The sequence below is a fragment of the Gnatocerus cornutus genome, chromosome 3, assembly GCF_029298725.1.
Source record: "Gnatocerus cornutus isolate USDA-ARS CGAHR chromosome 3, icGnaCorn1.1, whole genome shotgun sequence".
In the NCBI taxonomy this organism is placed as follows: Eukaryota; Metazoa; Arthropoda; class Insecta; order Coleoptera; family Tenebrionidae; genus Gnatocerus; species Gnatocerus cornutus.
In genome coordinates, this window is record NC_142235.1 from 11153367 (window position 1) to 11178131 (window position 24765).

Consider the following 24765-nt stretch of genomic DNA (forward strand, 5'->3'; position numbering starts at 1 on the left):
TCTTTTAGGTGTGGTACCTTATTAGTATTATTCAAAGACCACTAAGACTCTCAAGACATCCTCGAAAGAGAGAACATGTATGCAGTAAAACAATAAACATTAAACCAGAAGAATTCATTTTACTTAAACGTACAAATATACGAGCCATCAGGGCTCCAACATATGGTCCTTCGAGCCGGATAACCGAAAATATCCGTAAACGCGAGTGAAAGTGTCCAACGAAGGCAGCAGAGTGATTGCCCCCAGAAGCTGGTGCAACACCCTCCCGTGGACCGAACTCCATCAAAACATCAAACAAGACAGCGAGAACAAATCTCCAAGGCCCTAACGACGTCCAGGTCCACATCGTCGACACCGTCGAATTCAGAAGCGTCGTGGTCAGGTTAGTGGTTCCTATTCTATAATCCTTCCACAAAATATCCATCGTAACAGCCTTTAAATCATCGTTAAAATTTTGATTATACGTCAGATCTGCATTGCGTAGTTCTTTAGCGTGTTCTTAATCATGACGAAGTTAGATGCAGCCAAATTACAACGCGAAACTATTGATAAAAAATTAACAGCCATTGAGGCCTTTGTCGCAAATTTTGATTCATCTAAACAAAGTCTCAACCTATTAAAGGCGCGGTTGTTTATGTTAACCGATATATCGGCACAATACGAGGATGCACAGTCCCAAATTGATCAATATGATAAGACGACGCCGATGGAGAATCATACGATTGCCAGACTACAATTCACGGATCGGTGGTGCGAAATCTCCGCATCCATCAATGACATCATCGATGCAAATTCCGCCACCATCAGCGGATCGGGTGTTCAGACGGATAATCAGACAAAACAAGTCGAGACAAATAAGCAAATTAATTTACCGGTATTAAACCTAAAAACCTTCAAAGGTAGTTATAAGCAATGGTCAAATTTTGAAAATTCCTTCAAATCGATAATCGATGAAAATAAGAGCCTAAACGATAGACAACGTTTTCAATACTTGTTGTCATGTCTGGAAGAAGAAGCATTACGCGCGATTCAGACGCTCTCGATAGACGAAAAAAACTACAAAGAAGCGTGGAAGATATTAGAAAAACGGTTTAAAAATACGCGATTGATCGTGCAAGATCACATTCATTCAATTCTGCATGCACCTTCAGTGCTCAAGTCAAATCATACACATTTACGCGAGCTGTTAGACGTAATAAACAGCAATGTAAACTCACTAAAGGCTTTAGACATTGCAATCGACACATGGGACGCGGTGATGGTACCGATCATCTCCGAAAAAATCGACTATCAATCGAGACGCGAATGGGAGATGAGTTTATACACAAGTGTTCCGAAATATGAAACTCTCATCCAGTTTCTCGAAAAAAGATGCTCTGTTTTGCAAGCTTTGAGCGTTACGACATCAAAGGTCCAGTTCGAAACGAAGCCGAACTTCTCGAAGCAAAATCAATTTCACGGCAACAAATTGCGGACGGTTGCTCATACATCGATAAACAAGTACCAATCAGCGCAATGCGTGTTTTGCAAGGACAGCAATCACAAGATCGGGCAGTGCTCAGAATTCGCGAAAATGCACTGGGATGCAAGATCAGCAACGATTAAGCGGCTAAAATTGTGCAGTAATTGCCTCCGCGACAATCATATTCTTACAAACTGCCGATCGCCCATGAAATGTCGTGTTTGTAACGAAAAACATCATACAATGCTACATAAAGAACAACAAAATACCGATCCCGAAGCGACATCCACAATAAATAATCACGCATTGAATTCAAGCGGGGTGCTGCTAAGTACGGCAGTTATTTTAATACGAAATCATCGCAATGAGTACAGACCTTGTCGAGTACTATTAGACGGCGGATCAATGTCCAATTTTATTACGGCAGACAAATGTAAAGAGTTAGGTCTTAAACCATCACAGTCAAAAATCACCATTAAAGGCGTAAATGGTACCGCGAGCGTAGTAAATCGAGCTATCAGCGCACATATCAAATCCAGATTTAACTCATTCAGTGAAGAAATAAGTTGTTTGGTAGTAGAGAGCGTCACCGAAAAATTGCCTCCAACTACGCTGCAGATAGCAAATTTGGAAATTCCCAGAAACATCCGTTTGGCAGACCCAAAGTTTTATGAGTCGTCAACAATAGATCTTTTGCTCGGTGCCGGGTTATTTTATAAGCTGCTTTGCGTGGGTCAAATTAGTACCAATACCGGCTTGATATTTCAAAAGACTTTGTTCGGGTTTATTGCCGGAGGTACTTACAATGCAACGGGAAACGACCAAATTGCATGCAATCTGGCGACCATTCCACGGGTGAGCCTAGACCAACAACTAGAAAGGTTTTGGGAAATCGAAAACAACCTCGATAATAACGGCACCGTGAGATCGTTAACAAAGGAAGAAGCGGAATGCGAAACACAGTTTCGGGAAAACACAACTCGCGATTCTGACGGTCGCTTCGTAGTCAAACTTCCCATAAAGGACGGACATCTTAACATCGGGGAAACAAAATCATTCGCAGTCAATCGATTTTATACATTAGAGCGCAAATTAAGCAAAAATCAAAATCTTAAGAGACAGTACTCAGAGTTTATGTCCGATTACTTGAATCTTAGCCACATGGAGGTTTTAACAGACGAATCGGTGACCGATGTTGCGGTTTATCTACCTCATCACGCGGTAATTAAAGAGTCGTCCACTACGTCCAAACTACGCACAGTCTTCGACGCATCTATGAAGAGTTCAAATAGTCTAAGTTTAAATGACAACTTATTGGCGGGACCAACCATCCAATCAGATTTATTTACAGTATTAATTGGTTTTAGAACCTTTCAGTTTGTATTAAACGCCGACATTGCGAAAATGTACAGGCAGATTCGCGTACATCCTGAGCATACGAATTGCCAGTTAATATTTTGGCGAGAAAATCCACAGGAGGATTTAAGGACATTCAAATTAACAACATTAACATACGGTACTAAACCCGCTAGCTTTATCGCGACGCGTTGCTTGAAGGAGCTGGCGGAACAAAACTGCGCTGAATTTCCGAAAGCAAGCCATATAATAAAAAAACATTTTTATATAGATGATCTGTTGACGGGGGCCGATTCGGAACAAGAATTACGGCAAATCCAACGAGACATAACTCATATTTTGCGCCAAGGACAATTCGAACTCCGAAAGTTCCAGTCGAATAGTGCTGAGCTATTAAACGCATTAAACGCAGATTTCAACGCCGTCAACGATAAAACAAACGTACACTTGATAAAAGAGGACTTTTCCAAAACTTTAGGTTTATTTTGGAGCTCTTCAAATGACAAACTCAAATTTGAAATCAACTTTGAACATGTTCCGCGCAGATTAACAAAACGAATCATGCTGTCATTAATTGCGCGAATGTTTGACCCTTTAGGCCTGATCGGCCCAGTAATCATGAAGGCCAAAATCTTAATGCAAAAGCTATGGGCCCTCAAAATAGATTGGGACGAGTCCCTACCAACGGAAATTCATAGCAGCTTGATTTCATTCTTAACCGAGGTTCATTGTATCAAAACTATTGATATTGAGCGAAAGGTAATTAGCTGTTTCCCATCAAACGTGAAGCTCCACGGTTTCTGTGATGCTTCACAACTCGGTTATGGCGCCGCGATTTATTTACGGACACGCGGCAAAGATGACAATTTTGAGACGAGCCTGTTATGCTCAAAATCACGAGTAGCCCCCATAAAACCAGTGACTCTGCCGCGATTAGAACTGTGCGGGGCCCTACTCCTGGCGCGCCTATTTCAAAAGGTTAAACTAGGCCTTAACTCCCATCTCGCTAAGGAGGTTTTCTGGACCGATTCCACCATCGTGTTAGCATGGATTCACACACCCGCGAATTGTCTAAAAACCTTTGTCGCCAATCGAGTGGCAGAGATAGGTAATCTCACATCCGCGTCAAACTGGCGACACATTAAGGGTAAATTAAACCCTGCCGATACCTTAAGCAGAGGCGTGAGTCCGAGTGAGTTAAAAAACGACGTTCAATGGTTTTCGGGACCGTCGTTCTTAAAGTCGACTGAAAATCATTGGCCATCAAAGGAGCTAAACATAAATAAGGCTGAAATTCCAGAAACAGTCGTGACATACACAGTTGCGAAAGCGGAACCGGAATCTGAATTATTAAAAAAATTCTCAAGCTTCGAAAAATTGACACGCGTCATTTCTTGGTTAACAAGATTTCTATATAATGCACGAACACATAATAAAGATAAAAAACGCACGGGAAATCTCACCACGGAGGAGTTACGCAAAGCGCGAGTCAAAATCTTCCGCTTAGTGCAGAAATCATCATTTAAAAACGAGCTGTTGAAACTTCAGAATTTCAATTGATAAGAGTAGGAGGACGGTTAAAAAACGCACTCATTCCAAACGACGCGAAATTTCCGATAGTTCTACCAAAGGGACACCATGTGTCAAAATTGTTGAGTAAAGGCGAACACGAAAGTCAACTACACAGTGGTCCACAAGCTACATTAGCCTCCTTAAGACGCCGGTATTGGGTAATTTCCGCGAGGAGCTTAATCCGCCAAGAACTGCACACCTGTCAAAGGTGCTTTAGGAATAATCCGGTCCACTTAAAACCCGTAATGGGCAGACCTACCTGAGCAAAGGGTTCGACCTGCGCGACCATTCTTGATTGTAGGGGTGGATTACGCGGGACCACTGATGGTGCGAGAATTTCGCGGACGTGGTAAAAGTTTAATTAAAACGTATGTCGCTGTATTTGTATGTTTCTCCACGAAGGCGGTACATATCGAATTGGTCATGGACCTCACGACAAAGGAGTTCCTTGGTGCTCTTCACCGTTTTATTGGCCGCCGTGGCACACCGCAAGAAATTCATTCGGACAATGGCACAAATTTCGTAGGTGCCCGAAATGAGATTAATCAAATGCTAAACTATTTTAATGATCCAAACAATCAAACGGAGTTAGAAAATCATTGCGCGTACAAAGGCATCGAATGGAAATTCATACCACCTAGATCTCCCCATATGGGAGGTCTATGGGAGATCAACGTAAAGTCAATTAAGCAGCACATAAACAGAACTATAGGTAATGCACATCTCACCTATGTCGAAATGTCAAGTTTATTAATCAAAATAGAGGCATGCTTAAACTCCCGCCCTTTGACCCCTATAACCGCTGATCCAAACGACCTCGAAATCCTAACTCCCGGTCATTTCCTCATAGGGGAACCACTAACTGCACTTCCAGAATACGACGTCACGCATTTACCAGAAAACCGCTTATCAAGATGGCAACTGGTGGAAAGGATGAGGGTTCACTTCTGGAGACGCTGGCATCGAGAGTATCTGGTCCACCTACAGAACCGTACAAAATGGGCAACTGGTTCATCTAACTTAGAAGTTGGCACCATGGTTCTGATCATCGAGGAAAACACGCCACCATTAGCATGGAGAATGGGACGTGTGGTTGACGTCCACCCAGGATCTGATGGGGTTGTCCGAGTCGCAACTGTCCGCACCGTCCAAGGAACCACGAAACGCTCAGTCAGAAAATTGTGTGCGTTACCCATGGAAACGGTCGACAAATGATAGTGCGTGAAGTGCAATGTGTGCGAGTTTATATACAAAAACTTTCATTAAGAACAATTATTTTCTTGTCTTAGTTAGGATTCTGTTGTACATAAAAATTTCTCATTGTTTGTACATAATGTAGTGTAATAGTTAGATGTTAGATATAAGTTTATGCGTTCACCAATTTACTCAAATCATTTAACTCAAAATTTGTAATTGAAGACCCTAAAGGCTTCAAGGCGGGGAGTATGTTAAGAATTGTGTTAAGTATGGTCGAGAGAACTCGGCAGTTCTCGACTCCCCCCTCTTCTAGGTGTGGTACCTTATTAGTATTATTCAAAGACCACTAAGACTCTCAAGACATCCTCGAAAGAGAGAACATGTATGCAGTAAAACAATAAACATTAAACCAGAAGAATTCATTTTACTTAAACGTACAAATATACGAGCCATCAGGGCTCCAACATGAATCGTCGTCTAAGCGGCAACTACCGCAATCTCAATTTTTACAAAGTCATACGGGAGCGCAAAAAAACCTGTTCTTTCGTCAGTGTAAATAATTTTTCTCAATGACTATTTGATATCAAATTTTAGCTTAAGGTTAGATCTATCTAGTAATACGAAAATTAATCTCTACCAGTAAGTTTCCTGCGAAAAATTCATCTGAGACAAAATAATAACAAAATATTTTCACAACTGAGGTTGCAGGGGACGAATAAACCGGCGGACAAATTGACCGGGGACGAAAGTGTTTGAGACCAATTGCCGGGGACGAACTGTCGGGGGCAAACTGTCCGCAAATCGGTTGGAGGAGTATTAGATAGTTTGAATTAGAGAGAGGCACAAATTTTATGTCTATTTTATTTTTATACAACTCTTTAACTACATTGTAAACAACCTCATAGGCAACTATATTTTAATATTTGAACATTGCTTTAACAGTAAGAAATATTTCTTTATTTCTAGTAAGTAAAACATAGGGAGACAATAGGCGATGCGATATCTTCACATAACAGTGTTAATTTAACAATAAATTACTATGTAAATAAATAAACATAAGCATAATGTAAAGTGATTTGGCTTCTTTCTTATTTTGCTTTTGATAAACTTAATAACTTACAAATGAACTAAACAAATCCATTAAACGAACACAAACGAAAGTCCTTAAATTAACTTAAATTGTGCAGAAATATTACATTACAAACGTTCATCTTAACTTATTTATACAGCGTGCTCATATTTTACATCTCTCCGGTCCAGAGGCGACTTCTAAAAATTACACCTCGTTTCACTAAAGTCTTCTTTGCAAAAACTTTTTACCCTAACCAGAATACAATTTAACTTTTTTTACAACTCTAACCTACCCTTTAATCTATATTGTTCACACGGCACTTTCACAGAATTTTGACACACCACACAAAATCTTCTTCTCCAGCTCTTCGACTGCACTCCCATGAGTTGGTTGCGCCCCTTCTTCGTCCAGTTCAGCCTTTCCTTCGTTGTAGCCGAACGACCCATTGGTTTAACTAGTTGAGTTTCTTTACGTTTAGTATCGTGTGACACTTCTTTCAAATCTTGAGTCGTTCTGCTGGCCTTGGAGTTTTCTTGATTTCTCATTCGCTGTCTTGCGGAGTTAGAGTCGGTTAGCGTTTCACTTGTTAAATTGACCCGGGAAGTTTGTGATGCTTTCTTTTGGATCCTTAAGTTGCAGATGTGACCGTCGAGTTTTCTTGGACACCTTTTGTCACTATTCCAGATCGCAATCTTCTTCTTTTTGGGTCGGATCTTGCTGAAAGTCTGAAGAGGCTTGATTTTTGGGCGCCATGGTTGGCTTGTGCAGTTGCAGAGCTCTGGTCGATTCCCAGTGTGTCTAAAACAAGACAGAATTTGCAGTATTTAAGCGTCGTGAGACAATGGGCGCATAAGCGAATTGTTTAGATTTATTGACAGAATATTGTGATCCGAAATGTAAGCAGACTTTGCTCACACACCGACCTTATCTTGACCTTGAAACTACTTGCCCCTCCCCTCTAATTTTTTAAATACTTAACTTATGGTTGCAGCCGCAGCCACCTAAAATCCTGCAGTATTTCTTACGGATGTACAAGATGTGAAACCGCTGTTTCAAGTTTATAAATCGAATCATGTTTGTTGAAAATGAAATTGAGTGTAAAACTATGAGACCTGAAATTGAAAATAAAATAGTGGATGAAGTACATTACAAATTAAATGATTTCAATTTACCAATGCTGAATTTCATTATTCAAGTACTCCTGAAACTAATGTGCTCAATGAATTGGTTCATCCGAACAGTTGTTGCTGATGATGGTTGTCTCTTGATATTCGCTTGTTATTGTGGTTTCCAAGCCCTTCTCTTTCAAGTAACTTAGTAGTGTCTCTTTGTCATCGGAATCGTCTAAATTCTCTATGTAATCTAATATGTTTTTCTGGTCATTGTCTCGATGTGTTAAATCCGCGCCTTTTTCACACAGATATTTCGCGTTTTTTAAACAACCTTTTTTACCAGCGGCAAGTAAAGGTGTTTGTCCCTCCTTATTGCGGGCGTTGAGGTCCAAACTATGTTTTAGCAAAAGGTCTATTATCTCAAAGTTTCCGTCAGTCGTGTTTGATGCATTATGCAATGGAGTGTCCCCGTCAAGATCAGCAATAAATAAGTCAGCGTTTTGGTGGTGCAGATATTCAACGTTCTTGAAGCAACTATGTTGACAAGCAATGTTAATTGGAGTGCTGCAGTGTTGAGCGCGAGCGTTGACGTTTAGGCCCTGTTTCAGTAAAAAGTCCATTATTTCAATATTCTCACTTTCAGCGAATGCTGCCCAGTGTAATTGTGTGAATCCATGGACATCAACGGTTGTAAAGTCAGCGTTGTAGCTATGTAGACGTTTCACGTTCTCAAAATAACCGTACTTGCAAGCGAAATGTAATGGAGTCTGCCCAAAATTATTGCGAGCGTTGATGTTTGAATTTTGTTTAAGTACGAAATTTATCAATGCATTATTCTTACTTTGGGACATCGCTGCAAAGTGCAACGGTGTGAATCCGTCATTAGTAGCGATTGAAAAATTAGCGCCCTGGCTGTGCAGAAATTTAACATTTTCGACAAGACCATGTTTGCAGGCATAATGTAATGGAGTTTCACCAAGTTTGTTTGAAACATTTGCTTGGAGACCTTGGTCTATTAAAGATTTTGCTAATTCAAAATTTTGGTTTTTAATTCCCATTAAGTAATGTAAAGCACTGTATTTGCTGTTGTCTGGATGTGTCTTACCCCAGTTCTCTACCAAAAATTTATCGAGTGTAAATAGATCTATTTCATCTCCTAATTTAGGAGCAGAGTTGGCGTTGTCACGAAACCTTTTTTCGCAGGCAAGACGAAACGGGGTTTTCTCTTTTTTATTTTGTGCCTTCACAACGATTTTTTTTGTTTTTCTTTTAGTGTTCTCTTTCCGCCATTGCATTGAACAATGCGATGGTGTGTTTTCCACGGTCGCATCCATCCCGGCGTCCGACAAAATTTTAGCGCTTTTATGGAAATCACTTCCAATTGCAACATCAAATGCAGTCTCCTCCATTTTATTCCGTGCGTTGATACTGACTCCTTTCCTTATCAATAATTTTAACATTTTAGTGTCCTCTTCTGTACTTCGCATTAGACAGTGCAATAATGTGTTTTCCATGTTATCTTTAACAGTCGCATCCATTTCGGCGTTCAACAAAATTTTAGCGCTTTCATGGAAATTATTTCCAATTGCAAGATGAAATGCAGTTTCTCCTATTTCATTTCGTGCGTTCATATTGACCCCTTCCGTTATCAATAATTTTAACATTTCGGTGTTCTCTTTTGTACTTCGCATTAGATAGTGCAATGATGTGTTTTCCATGTTATCTTTAACAGTCGCATCCATTCTGGCGTTCAACAAAATTTTAGCGCTTTCATGGAAGTTATTTCCAATTGCAAGATGAAATGCAGTTTCTCCCATTCTATTTGGTGCGTTGATACTGACTCCATTCGTTATCAATAAGTTTAACATTTCGGTGTTCTCTTTTGTAGTTCGCATTAGATAGTGCAATGATGTGTTTTCCTTGTTATCTTTAACAGTCGCATCCATTCCGGCGTTCAACAAAATTTTAGCGCTTTCATAGAAATTATTTCCAATTGCAAGATGAAATGCAGTTTCTCCCATTTTATTTGGTGCGTTGATACTGACTCCATTCGTTATCAATAATTTTAACATTTCGGTGTTCTCTTTTGTAGTTCGCATTAGATAGTGCAATGATGTGTTTTCCTTGTTATCTTTAACAGTCGCATCCATTCCGGCGTTCAACAAAATTTTAGCGCTTTTATGGAAATTATTTCCAATTGCAAGATGAAATGCAGTTTCTCCTATTTCATTTCGTGCGTTCATATTGACCCCTTCCGTTATCAATAATTTTAACATTTCGGTGTTCTCTTTTGTACTTCGCATTAGATAGTGCAATAATGTGTTTTCCATGTGATCTTTAACAGTTGCATTCATTCCGGCGTTCAACAAAAATTTAGCGCTTTCATGGAAATTACTTCTAATTGCAAGATGAAATGCAGTTTCTCCTATTTCATTTGGTGCATTGATACTGACACCTTTCGTTATCAATAATTTTAACATTTCAGTGTTTTCTTCTGTACTTCGCATTAGATAGTGCAATGATGTGTTTTCTATGTTATCTTTAACAGTCGCATCCATTCCGGCGTCCAACAAAATTTTAGCGCTTTCATGGAAATTATTTCCAATTGCAAGATGAAATGCAGTTTCTCCTATTTCATTTCGTGCGTTCATATTGACTCCTTCCGTTATCAATAATTTTAACATTTCGGTGTTCTCTTCTGTACTTCGCATTAGATAGTGCAATGATGTGTTTTCCTTGTTATCTTTCACAGTCGCATCCATTCCGGCGACCAACAAAATTTTAGCGCTTTCATGGAAATTATTTCCAATTGCAAGATGAAATGCAGTTTCTCCTATTTCATTTCGTGCGTTCATATTGACTCCTTCCGTTATCAATAATTTTAACATTTCGGTGTTCTCTTCTGTACTTCGCATTAGATAGTGAAATGATGTGTTTGCCATGTTATCTTTAACAGTCGCATCCATTCCGGCGTTCAACAAAATTTTAGCGCTTTCATGAAAATTATTTCCAATTGCAAGATGAAATGCAGTTTCTCCTATTACATTTCGTGCGTTGATATTGACTTCTTTCGTTATCAATAATTTTAACATTTCAGTGTTCTCTTCTGTACTTCGCATTAGATAGTGCAATGACGTGTTTTCCATGTTATCTTTAACAGTCGCATTTATTCCGGCGTTCAACAAAATTTTAGCGCTTTCATGAAAATTATTTCCAATTGCAAGATGAAATGCAGTTTCTCCTATTTCATTTCGTGCGTTCATATTGACTCCTTCCGTTATCAATAATTTTAACATTTCGGTGTTCTCTTTTGTACTTCGCATTAGATAGTGCAATGATGTGTTTTCCATGTTATCTTTAACAGTCGCATCCATTCTGGCGTTCAACAAAATTTTAGCGCTTTCATGGAAATTCCTTCCAATTGCAAGATGACATGCAGTTTCCCCCGTTTCATTTTGTGCGTTGATACTGACTCCTTTCGTTATCAATAATTTTAACATTTCAATGTTCTCTTTTGTACTTCGCATTAGATAGTGCAATAGTGTGTTTTTCATGTTATCTTTAACAGTCGCATCCATTCCGGCATCCAACAAAATTTTAGCGCTTTCATAAAAATCACTTCCAATTGCAAGATGACATGCAGTTTCCCCCGTTTCATTTTGTGCGTTGATACTGACTCCTTTCGTTATCAATAATTTTAACATTTCAATGTTCTCTTTTGTACTTCGCATTAGATAGTGCAATAGTGTGTTTTCCATGTTATCTTTAACAGTCGCATCCATTCCGGCGTTCAACAAAATTTTAGCGCTTTCATAAAAATTATTTCCAATTGCAAGATGAAATGCAGTTTCTCCTATTTCATTTCGTGCGTTCATATTGACTCCTTCCGTTATCAATAATTTTAACATTTCGGTGTTCTCTTCTGTACTTCGCATTAGATAGTGCAATGATGTGTTTTCCATGTTATCTTTAACAGTCGCATTTATTCCGGCGTTCAACAAAATTTTAGCGCTTTCATGAAAATTATTTCCAATTGCAAGATGAAATGCAGTTTCTCCTATTTTATTTCGTGCGTTCATATTGACTCCTTCCGTTATCAATAATTTTAACATTTCGGTGTTCTCTTCTGTACTTCGCATTAGATAGTGCAATGATGTGTTTTCCTTGTTATCTTTAACAGTCGCATCCATTCCGGCGTCCAACAAAATTTTAGCGCTTTCATGGACATCACTTCTAATTGCAAGATGAAATGCAGTTTCTCCCATTTTATTTGGTGCGTTGATACTAACTCCTTTCGTTATCAATAATTTTAACATTTCGGTGTTCTCTTTTGTACTTCGCATTAGATAGTGCAATGATGTGTTTTCCATGTTATCTTTAACAGTCGCATCCATTCCGGCGTTCAACAAAATTTTAGCGCTTTCATGGAAATTATTTCCAATTGCAAGATGAAATGCAGTTTCTCCCATTTTATTTGGTGCGTTGATACTGACTCCATTCGTTATCAATAATTTTAACATTTCGGTGTTCTCTTTTGTAGTTCGCATTAGATAGTGCAATGATGTGTTTTCCAAGTTATCTTTCACAGTCGCATCCATTCCGGCGCCCAACAAAATTTTAGCGCTTTCATGGAAATTATTTCTAATTGCAAGATGAAATGCAGTTTCTCCTTTTACATTTCGTGCGTTGATATTGAGTCCTTTCGTTATCAATAATTTTAACATTTGAATGTCTTCTTCTGCACTTTGCATCAGATCATGCAATGGCGTGCTTTCTATGTCGTCTTTAACATTTGCATCCAGTCCGTTCTCAAATAAGATTTTGGCGCTTTCAAGAAAACGTTTCTGGCTTGCAAAATAAAGTGCAGTTTTTCCTTCTTTATTTTGTGCGTTGACATTGACTCCTTTCGTTATCAATAATTTTAACATTTGAATGTCTTCTTCTGCACTTTGCATTAGATCATGCAATGGCGTGCTTTCTATGTCGTCATTAACATTTGCATCCAGTTCGTTCTCAAATAAGATTTTGGCGCTTTCAAGAAATCGTTTCTGGCTTGCAAAATAAAGTGCAGTTTTTCCTTCTTTATTTTGTGCGTTGACATTGACTCCTTTCGTTATCAATAATTTTAACATTTTAGTATTTTCTTCCCGGCATTGCATTAGATAGTGCAATGATGTGTTTTCCATGTTATCTTTAACAGTCGCATCCATTCCGGCGCCCAACAAAATTTTAGCGCTTTCATGGAAATTATTTCTAATTGCAAGATGAAATGCAGTTTCTCCTATTACATTTCGTGCGTTGATATTGACTCCTTTCGTTATCAATAATTTTAACATTTCGGTGTTCTCTTTTGTACTTCGCATTAGATAGTGCAATAGTGTGTTTTCCATGTGATCTTTAACAGTCGCATCCATTCCGGCGTTCAACAAAATTTTAGCGCTTTCATGGAAATCACTTCCAATTGCAAGATAAAATGCAGTTTCTCCTATTTCATTTCGTGCGTTGATATTGACTCCATTCGTTATGAATAATTTTAACATTTCAATGTCTTCTTCTGCACTTTGCATTAGATCATGCAATGGCGTGCTTTCTATGTCGTCTTTAACATTTGCATTCAGTCCGTTCTCAAATAAGATTTTGGCGCTTTCAAGAAAACGTTTCTGATTTGCAAAATAAAGTGCAGTTTTTCCTTTTTTATTTTGTGCGTTGACATTGACTCCTTTCGTTATCAATAATTTTAACATTTCAGTATTTTCTTCCCGGCATTGCATTAGATAGTGCAATGATGTGTTTTCCATGTGATCTTTAACAGTCGCATCCATTCCGGCGTTCAACAAAAATTTAGCGCTTTCATGGAAATTACTTCTAATTGCAAGATGAAATGCAGTTTCTCCTATTCCATTTGGTGCGTTGATACTGACACCTTTCGTTATCAATAATTTTAACATTTCAGTGTTTTCTTCTGTACTTCGCATTAGATAGTGCAATGATGTGTTTTCCATGTGATCTTTAACAGTCGCATCCATTCCGGCGTCCAACAAAATTTTAGCGCTTTCATGGAAATTACTTCTAATTGCAAGATGAAATGCAGTTTCTCCTATTTCATTTCGTGCGTTGATACTGACACCTTTCGTTATCAATAATTTTAACATTTCAGTGTTTTCTTCTGTACTTCCCATTAGATAGTGCAATGATGTGTTTTCCATGTTATCTTTAACAGTAGCATCCATTCCCAACAAAATTTTAGCGCTTTCATGGAAATTACTTCTAATTGCAAGATGAAATGCAGTTTCTCCTATTTCATTTGGTGCATTGATACTGACTCCTTTCGTTATCAATAATTTTAACATTTCGGTGTTCTCTTCTGAACTTCGCATTAGATAGTGCAATAGTGTGTTTTCCATGTTATCTTTAACAGTCGCATCTATTCCGGCGTTCAACAACATTTTAGCGCTTTCATGGAAATCACTTCCAATTGCAAGATGAAATGCAGTTTCTCCTATTTCATTTCGCGCGTTGATATTGACTCCTTTCGTTATCAATAATTTTAACATTTCTATGTCTTCTTCTGCACTTTGCATTAGATCATGCAATGGCGTGCTTTCTATGTCGTCTTTAACATTTGCTTCCAGTCCGTTCTCAAATAAGATTTTGGCGCTTTCAAGAAAACGATTTTGGATTGCAAAATAAAGTGCAGTTTTTCCTTCTGTATTTTGTGCGTTGACATTGACTCCTTTCGTTATCAATAATTTTAACATTTCAGTGTTTTCTTCCCGGCATTGCATTAAATAGTGCAATGGTGTGTTTTCCATGAAATCTTTAACATTCGCATATATTCCATTCTCAAACAAAATTTTGGCGATTTCAAGAAAACCTTTTTCGCTGGCAAGATGAAGTGCCGTTGTCTTTTCTACATTTTGTGCGTTGACATTGGCTCCTTTCTTTATCAGTAATTTTAATATTTCTGTGTTCTCTTTTTCATTGCGCATTACATAGTGCAATGGCGTGTTTTTCATGTAATCTTCAACATTCGCATCCATTCCGTTTTCAAACAACATTTTGGCGCTAAATTCGGACAGGAGACGTGAACTGGCAAGTACTGGAATTGGCCTCTGCCCCCCCCCCCAATTAGTTTTGTATCAAAATTTTATTCAAAAGTCAAATTAGCATTAAAGTTGGCACATAACTCTCATTCTTAAGCGATAGTGACGAATTTTGTTGTCAAAATAAAAATAATTTGAAATTGATTAAAAATGAAAATTGTTTAAGACTCTAGAGTAATTTTTGAAAGTTGAATAACGTTATTAATGCGGTAATATCGAAAACAAGTTTGGTTTAGTTAGGTAATATTTAGATAACACTTTGTAAATTTTTGCCGAAATCAAATGCTACACACTTACCTTTATCGCAGACTTCTTTCGTGAAGAAACTTTCCCTTGTGGTGAGGTGGTTTTCAAGATACGTTTGCAGCTTTGAAGATTTTGTCATCCTAATAAAAAAAACAATTTTTACTTTTATTTACTGGAAACATTCATATTTAGTCTCATAATAACGGGACCCTAACAAATTAAAACTGCAACACAAAAAACACATTTCATAGGCATCGGTTTGTAAATTTTATTTTTACCAAAGTTACAAACATAGTTATAGTATAAATTTGACATTATCAATAATTTTTTCAAATAAACTAAGCAAATTGTTGCAATTATTTGTGTTATTGTGGATGCGATCCTCATGTTTGGTGAATGCTCAATAAATGCTGCTGCAGCCGGCAGCTCTTCTGCATGACGATAACCTGGTAGTAACCTTTAGAGCAAAATTTTAGGTGTTTAGAAACCACGTTAATACGAAACTAACCAAAAACTGAGCTCGAACTGTCACAAACATGAAAAATAAGATCTAAGTATTCATAAATTTTACAAACTAAATGCCCACCTACGTTTATTATTTCAAAAAAATCTAAGGCAGTGAAATTTTAGTTGTTTAATCATTCAAATCGTGTGGTAATTTTTTTTAGTAAACTATACAAAAATCTGTTGCAGCAACCAACTCTGACAAGGACATGGGTATGATTAGATGATAAAGAAGCAAAAGTTGACTAAACGGCAAAGCATTTTTGTATCAATTTTAATTTTGACACATTTGTCACAGTGACATGCTGGGAAGACGGGTTTTACTTTGACCTTTAAAATACATATTTTTTAAATTAGCAGTTTTGTGTTACAGATAAATGTGATTGTGACTTACAACTGATCTCGAAAATGAACTTGGTCGACACTTGATTTGGGGATTCTAACTTTTCTTGCTTTGCTTCCTTTTGTTGTTCTTGTAACTGTTTCATTTGTTTTTCCAGATGTCTTCCATGGTTGTCAAATTGGAATTCCTAGCGAAATATTCTATTTTATTTTATGTATTTTAACGATTAAAAATAAAAATTCAGTGGAACTTCAGTTAACCTTGTCTCGATTAACCAGGTTTGCAATTATCCGTGCCCACTTAATACAACCTGGACGATGACTGCAATAATAAAATTTTTGACGCTAAGAAAAAAAAATCAGCCAAATCAAGCAATTAGTAGAAGCTGATGTTGATATATCTAATGCTAGTAGCATCAGTTTAAACTTAAATTTTATTAATAAATGTACAAGTATTTGGTTACAAATTTGGTAGCATCAGCATGTTTCACTTATTAATAATATTGCCCAAGGATTGGCTCTTTTGAGAGCCCAATTTATTTCACACAAATTAATTTTTCGCAATAGACACTTTTGAAAATGTTGTTTTTAAATCCAGAAAGTTATTAAGTAAAAATTAAACAAATATGATAGATAAGAGAGAGTGTAAACATTTTTTGTTCAAACGGTTTTTGCAGTCTTGCACCAAATTTGACTACACACATTCTGAATTGTTTACAATCTTAAAAAAATTAATTTTAGCATGAATGTTGTTCTGTTTATTTTTGTTAAAATCATGTTATTCTTTTTTAATTGTTAATTTTTATGCATGTCCACGCAGATTTAAAAGTATTTTGATTAATTTACGTTGATTTTCATTTTAATTTATAAATAATATCAGTATTTTTAACCCGAAGCAAAACATAGAAAAACGGTTTTATTAGAAAAATTATAGTAGGCAGAGTTACAGTACAGGCGTTAACATGTATTTGTTAAAAATAAGTAAAAACTAATTCTATAGTCATTTATTAATTTAATTTTAATAAACACTACTGCAGTTAGAATTTTTGTGTCCGAAACATTAGATACCTAAGTTAATTCCATAGCAGATAGAATTTTTTACCCCTAAAATTTTGAGAAGGCATCATGCTACATTCTGCCTGATTAAAAAAACAAGAAGGTAATGTTAAAAAAGTACAATTTTATGAAAATCTTAAGTTTCAAAAAACATGCAGTCATTTTAAACCCGCGAGGTTAAAAGGCCAGATTGGAAAGTATGATTTAAAAATACACTGATACCGGAAAAAAAGAGAATTGTAATATGTTACTCCTAATATTTAAATTATTACTTACTTTTGGAAAATAAAACACGCAAAATAACAGTTAAATAGTCTTCACTTCACAAACTCAAAACTATTTAATTTTAATTAAATGTGATGGAAAACTAAAAATGCGATTTAATAGAACTACCTTAAATTGGCCTCATATAGTCCTCGATAATCGAACGACTATGAAAAGCCAATCAAAAAATAAAATGATAAAATGCGCGAAAAACAAAATACTTGAAACAAACAGTATTATCTACAATCTAAAAGAACGTACAATTTCTTAAGGACCTATTCTAGAATGTTTACCTACAAAAAATAAAAAACAAAATCTTGATAAGAGGTATTTTGTTCTGTTACGTAACCTTGAACTTTTAATTTGTTGATTGATTGGGTATTTGATAAATTTATATACTATTACCCTTTTGTACTCAGACTCTAACAAGCATTACGGTAAGTTATAAGTATTATTTACCTTAAAATTTTCGTTGCTAAGGGTAACGTAAGTTACGAATTAAAGTTGTCAACTTGGAAATATGTCGTTGAAAACAAATCTCTTTGGGAATGATATTAGCTGCATGTAATAATTAAAGTGAAAGTGCAGGAAAATGAATTACATACTCTCAGTTAACGATATTTTTGGTAGTTTGGTAGTTCAACTATCATAAATTGTTAAATTTTACTTATTACAATTTTGTGGTGTTGGTCAATAAAAAAGTAAAAAGATAAAATGCGAAAAACAAAATACTTGAAACAAACAGTATCATCTACAATCTAAACGAATTTACACTTTCTTAAACACCTATTTTGTTGAAATCTTTATCAAACTGCAGTCAACTTTAGTTTTAATGTTTAGAATAAAAAACTTAACAACTTTAAGAATTGAAAAGACGTTTTTCGTTCTGTAATGTAGTTATAAACTTCAACTTTTAGTTTGTCAAGATTAATTGGTGATTGATAAATTAATATTGAATTACAATTTGCACTCAAACGTCATTCTTTTTGGTCACCTTTAAAATAAATACCAATACTTGATAGCTAATTGACCCTAAGGGTCTGATTTCAAGTCAGTGGCGCAAATTTGCGTTGACGCTGTTGCTAAGGTAGCATCAGTTTGATTAGGGCTCCTAAGGCGCAACTCTGATTTGCAATGCCGCAAGGGCAATTTGGCGCCACTGACTGAAATCGGGCCCTGTGAGTTATCATCTGTTAACAAAGCCGTTTATAACACAGATACGGCGAAGCACAATTCCAAATTTTCCAAATACAAAATTTCATTACAATTTAAACCATATTTTTTTGTTTATAAAAAAGATTTAAAATTTTCATAATCAATGCGTCTTTTAGTTAACAAATAAGATTTGATGGGTGATAGCACAAGTTCTGAGAAAATGTGAAATATGTATATTATTGTTACAAACGTCAAAAAAGTTTTGATATACAGTATGTCCCCGGATTGAGTTCACAAAAGGGAAAAAAAGTTTATTTTCCATCTTACAAAAAAATGACAAAAAATAACATTTTTTGCTTATTTCAAAACAGATAAATCTGCAATTCAAATTTCAAAATTAGTTTGTACTCTTAAAATAAATTTTTCCATTATTACTATATATATAAAACGTGTACAGGCGCAACCCCTCTTTTAAAACGAGAATACCGGCGAACGATTCACGTAGTTTTGCGCGAGTACCTTCTTTCACCGATTTTTTCTCGACACTTTCGCCGAGCTTTCCCAAACGTACACTTTCCCGAGAATACGGTGGGTGTGGTTTGGTCTTTTTCCGACTTTTGCTTTTCGCGTGAGAGACTTTTGAAAATCGTTTTCGTTCGTCCGGTTTTGCTGACGTGCTAGACGTTTCAAAATGCTTTGAAACAGAGAAATGTTCGTGGGGACAAAACCATAACCATTAAGTCGAGAGACAGTCATAAAGATGCAGTAAACATTTCAGAAAAGGGTCTGATTTTTTGTACACACAACATGTACGGTAGCGGCTTTTTTTCTCGGCACTTATTTAAATCGGTTCGAGCAACGAAGGAAACATTAGCGGAGATTGATTTATTAATCGAATTCGACTTATTTTAATACAGGATCTCTTTAACCATCAAGGTGTGTTTTGGGTATGTATGCGTAACTTACACTTGAAAATCTTTAAGCATATTTCAAAACTTCAATTTACAAGCGCGAATTCATTGTTTAATCACAGATTATCATTTGATGGACAAACATTTCTTGATACTCTGTATAAAAAAATTGCATAAATACCAAGTATCTAACAGGCTATTTTTAAGGATACTTATGCGAAAGTACAACAGATAAATGAAATGAACGTGACGATTATCGAATTTTATTACGACTCGGTCGATTTTTAATCGTTGATATTAGAGAGACTAAAAATGCGGGAAATCTTTACACAAAAGGAGTAAAAAATTAGAAAATTTTAGAATCTGCTAATTTATTGGTTTAATGCTTTTGTATAGTGAGTACTGCAATTAAGCCATAAAATCACTATTTGGTACCTGCTGTAACTTGACAGCGAAGCTTCAAATACTACTGCATTTTTTACCTCTTTTCTTGGGATCTGAAGTGATAAACAAACTGGACCGCCGCTTTCGGGTGACGAAGACTTTATTACTTAAAGCATAATCAAAGAAACGAACGTGTAATCAATTTCGTTTTTTTAAATTTTAATCCATTCCCGACCTACTACAACAAAGTCGTACTTTATTATTTTTCATTAATTTTTCGCATATTGGGATATTTCTCGAAACAGTTACCGATGAAAATTTTATTCCGAGCGTGTGATTTTGGTACGGGGAGAAGTTACAAAAAAAACATATCTACAAATAAATCCTAACTTATTCTGTTCTGACGATATAAATAAAATATTCTATATAATTTAATTCTTAATTCTAAATCGACATCACTGCATTCCTCTTCACATAACTAAAACAACGACCATCACACAGCGATAGTCGCGATAAACAAATATGAACTGAACGAAAACAATAAATTAACAAGGGATTAAGAAGTCCTGATGGTCGTTTTATTGTAGTTTAACAAAAAAAGAAAAGGGAACCGTTCATCATAAATACCCCAAAACGCAAGTACCATTTACGACTCGGCCAACTTATAATCGTTCTAAAGCAGTAAATATTGCAGTGATATTAGACGAGACTAAAAGTGCAAGAGTGTATGACTTAATAAGATACTTTTTACACAAAAGGAGTACACCATCTGAGTTAGTTTTGTAATTTATGAGTATTTATAAGTACCGACATCCACTCCACACCCTTTGTCACCAGGAAAAGAATCGGCCATCAGACAGGGATAGTCGGGTGGCACATTTTACCGATGTTTTTCATCAATAACAAAATCTGCTATTCGGTAAATTGGTACTATTGTGTAGTGAGTTTTAAAGTCATGCCGACAACTGTTCAAGCGGAGATAAGAAGGAGGTATATGAGAATTGGATAAATAAGTTAATGTTCACTACAAATGAACCGATAAATAAATATGAATTCGAAGAGAACAATAAATTTACAAAAAATAAAAAATGCGAAATCTCTGAAGATTGGGACCGAACATCCTGATGGTCGTTTTATTGTAGCTTAACAAAATAAAAAATCAGAACTTTGAATACCCCAAAAAGTACGTCTATAATTAAGCAATGTTTAAATATATAAAGTATAGTTTTCCTCGAGATAAACGGCACTTATTGAAATCAGTTCGAGCTGTGAAGAAAACATAATCTGACATGAATTAATGACGGAACCGTACGCTCAATTTACAAAAAAATACGATTTTTCCCGTATGTTTCTGATACAAGTATTTGCTTTGAGTGTGCTAAATGAGTTTTTTAGGTCCCTATTTCGGTAAAAACCGAATGTTTCGAAAGGTAAGTGGGGAAAATTATCAACAGCATTTTTTCTTCATAAACTGAGAATCTATTTTGTGATTGCATGAGTTGAAGAAAAAGCGCAAATAAACCTTTTTTACTCACCAGAAAATCAGGGGCAGCTAGACGAAATCACTAAAAATCAGGAAAAAATATTTGAACATCAGGCGCCAATCATTAGAAAATCACAGGAAATCACTAGCAAATCAGGGTAAATTAGACGAAATTCCAAGAAAATCGGAAGAATTTGGACGAAATTACAAGAAAATCCGAGAAAGTTAATCGCAAACACAAGGAATTCTAGGAAAGTTTGTCGGATACTGTTTTGGAAAATATTGAACTTCTGGGATTAACCTTCCTAAGTCTTAGGAAATCAGTATGAATCAGAGGAATTCGTTACGAAATCAGGGAAACTGACGAAATACAAAAAAAAAAGAAATTAGACGAACCAGGGAATGTCAGACTAAATTATGAGGAATCGGGGGAAGTTAGGCGAAATCAAACGGAAATCAGGGGAAATTAGCGAGAAAAAAAAGGAAGTTATGTGTGTGGCATTTTCGACAAGTATTAACCTCTGACAAGTCATGTTATCAGAAAGAAATCATTAGACAGACAATACGGGAAAATCATTAAGATATCAATAGGAAATCAGATAATATTACTTGAAAATTAGGAGTTGGACGCGACATCAAAAAAAATCAGAGGAAGTTTGACGAAATCACACAGAAATCAGGAAAAGTTAGACAAAATCACAAGACAATCAGCGACAAAATCAGGTGAACTCAGCCTCTGGCCAATACCAATTTATGAATGAATAAACTTAATCAAACAGGTTGTTTCCAAACAATGGGTCCCAAAATATAAATTATTGTAGCCCATTTATAATTATTGCTAAAATCTCAAAATTTTTGACTCGGCCATAAATAAAATAAATATGTATAAATATGGCAGCGAAGACCAAAAACCCTGTGTGTATAATAATTCTTAGTATCGAGGATATTGAAATGCAATGTTTATTTGCGAATTAACGAATTTACAGGCGATTGCTGAGTTAGTATCCGCTAAGTCATAAAATAGTTGGGACCCATGACAGACACTCAAACGCAAAACCGACCCTAATAAAAGTTTAGACAAATTTTGTAACTTCAATCATCCCCGTTCACATTCATCGCTACGTCAACATTATATTTGTTTATTATTTTTTTATTTCTTCCATTAAATAAAAATTTAGTAAGAGAGCGAACCCTTTTATTCTTCATAATATTTTTTGGACCAGTTTTGTAACTGCTGTTCTATTATCGATGGTTTGTTGTTTTCCTTTTCCAACCCCTGTTATCAAATGTTGTGAAGAAAGATGGCAAACACTTAGCCGAGGGTCGTACCCGTACCACATTCACAAGGGAAAATCGTAAGTTGGATAATTAGGAGGTGATTATTACTGATTATTACAACCCCATTTTATGGCTTAGAGGACACCAACTCAGAAATCGCCTGTATTCATAGAAACTCACCTATTTATATAAATTCGTGAAATTCTGTTGTATCTTTTTTTCTTGCTATGTCGTGGTGCCCAAATGAGAGACTACGCCGTGTGTCTTTTTTTTTTCTTTCATTTTAATATGAAGTTTGTGCGTAGTACTGTTAAATTTTTAATAGCGAAGCCAGTTAGTTCTTGGTCAATTACACATTACGGATTTTACGATTCGTTTTTAATAAATTGCTGCGTGAATAAAAAATGTATCAATATAATTGAAGTGTTCTTTGCGGCCAACAATATACATATGTACCTAAATATAATAGATGTGAATGCAGGTTGTGAGGTTAGGTTACGTTAGGTTTAAATTCAGTGATAGTGAAACTCAATAAATGTCACATTTTAAATTGAATTTGAAAATCAAGTGGCAAGTCGTGGTTAGAAAACAATTACCAATTGTATAACACGAAAACTCTTTGAATTAGAAAATTTAAATTTTTTATTTAAAAGAACCTGTTTTATAATGGTATTGGTGCACTCGCCCCATACACCGGGAATTCGTGCACTAAATTAACCATTATAAAACACGTTCTTTTATAAAGCTTCACTATATACTAATTCTTACACTCGTGCATCTACATTCACACTCGTTGGTCACTTTCCGCACTTGTTATGTAAATATCTATTACATAATAAGTACGGAAAGTGACCCATTTCGCACGAGTGCACGAGGTGCCAGCCGAGTGCATATATTACACGATTGCAAGAAAGACACTTTCCGACGAAATATGAACACTATTTTTCCTACGACTTTTTATCATCAGGAAGAAACCATAAGTTTTGACAATAGTTCATTTCTTATCTATTCTAAATGTAATTTTTCTACGACCTCATATAAAAGTGACGTATTTTACATAGATGTTTTCGTACATACATTTACGAAAGTAAAAGTCACTAGTGTGATATGAATATATCCGCACGGACCTGTCAAAACTGATTTGTCAGAAACGACCTAACCAATTCATTTTTATCATTATGCATGTTGTTTTACATGAATCGTCTACATATTTGAGACCAAAATTCAAGAGTTACATTTGTATTTCAAAATAACTGTCATATTTGACAGGTCTGTGCGGATATATTCATATCACACTAGTGACTTTTACTTACGGAAATGGATGTACGAAAACATCAACTTTCGGAGTCATTTAACCGTGTGGAAAATGCCACTTTCATATGGGGTCGTGGGAAAAGATTTATAGCACTGTTTCGATGGATACTCAAGAAACTGAAATTTCTGGTTTAATCGAAGGTTCGGTCACTGTAATAGTGTACCTAGTAATAAATTTCTATAAAAATAAAATCTTTTGTCAGTTTGACGTTTTTGAAAAGAAAGCACAATACATGTTTTATTTCCGAAAGCAAAACACACTAGTTTGAAATACTGCTTCTAATCGTTTAATTAGTAATTTTAATTAGGTAATAGAAAATCGCACAGTTGTAGGAAAACAATATTTTTTGATTTCTGAGTAAAACATAGGTAGACATTAGTCGGTACGATATCTTCACAAAAATGCTAATTTAACAATAAATTACTATGTAAATAAATAAACATAAGTACCTATATAATCTAATGTATGATTTTGTTCTCTTATCTCGCTTTTGATAAACACAATGACTTACAAATGTGTAAAAAGTAAACAAATCCATCCACCACCATACAAGCAAAACGCAAATCCTTAAATGAACTTAAATTCTACAGAAATATTGCATCACAAACGTCCAGCTTAACACAGCGTGTCCCAAACGATACCCTAACCTAAATACAATTTAACTTTTTTACCACTGTAACCTACCCTTTAATCTATGTTGTTCTCACGGCACTTTCACAGAATTTTGACACACTACATAGAATCTTCTTCTTGAGCTCTTCGACTGCACTCCCACGGGTTGGTTGCGCCTCTTCTTCGTCCATTTCAGTCTTTCCTTCTTCTTTAACTAGTTGAGTTTTTTTACGTTTACTATCGTGTGACGCTTCCTTCAAATCTTGATTCGTTCTGCTAGCGTTGGAAGTTTCTTGATTTCTCATTCGCTGTCTTGGGGAGTTAGAGTCGGTTAGCGTCTC

At 35.9% G+C, this 24765-nt stretch overlaps 2 protein-coding genes and 1 long non-coding RNA gene across 3 annotated transcripts; 1 reads left to right on the top strand and 2 right to left on the bottom strand.

Annotated features, from left to right (window-relative positions):
- The first annotated feature begins 505 nt into the window (after positions 1 to 505).
- On the top strand, positions 506 to 5605 carry LOC148176871 (uncharacterized). Its single transcript, XM_088033214.1, has 4 exons — positions 506 to 4324; positions 4388 to 4394; positions 4439 to 4639; positions 4692 to 5605. Exons 1-4 carry the CDS (start codon positions 506 to 508, stop codon positions 5603 to 5605), a joined length of 4941 nt encoding a protein of 1646 aa, XP_087889340.1.
- A 1758-nt stretch (positions 5606 to 7363) lies between these two features.
- LOC148176872 (uncharacterized) lies at positions 7364 to 15254 on the bottom strand. Its single transcript, XM_088032925.1, has 3 exons — positions 15172 to 15254; positions 7832 to 14883; positions 7364 to 7771 (listed from the first exon to the last, which is right to left on the bottom strand). The coding sequence occupies exon 2, from the start codon at positions 14827 to 14829 to the stop codon at positions 7876 to 7878; it is 6954 nt and encodes a 2317-aa protein (XP_087889051.1). The 5' UTR covers positions 14830 to 14883; positions 15172 to 15254; the 3' UTR covers positions 7364 to 7771; positions 7832 to 7875.
- Positions 15255 to 16080: 826 nt separating this feature from the next.
- Positions 16081 to 24729, bottom strand: LOC148176873 (uncharacterized). The gene is made up of 2 exons (XR_015769807.1): positions 24497 to 24729; positions 16081 to 16154 (listed from the first exon to the last, which is right to left on the bottom strand). It is a non-coding gene; the product is annotated as an uncharacterized LOC148176873 (long non-coding RNA).
- Positions 24730 to 24765: the final 36 nt, after the last annotated feature.

Bases quoted from the DNA above. Each gene is read 5' to 3' on its own strand.
- LOC148176871 (XM_088033214.1), top strand. From the start codon at position 506: ATGACGAAGTTAGATGCAGCCAAATTACAACGCGAAACTATTGATAAA. The intron at 4,640-4,691 runs GCAGACCTACCT...TCTTGATTGTAG, and splicing joins CCACTTAAAACCCGTAATGG to GGGTGGATTACGCGGGACCA.
- LOC148176872 (XM_088032925.1), bottom strand. From the start codon at position 14,829: ATGTTGTTTGAAAACGGAATGGATGCGAATGTTGAAGATTACATGAAA.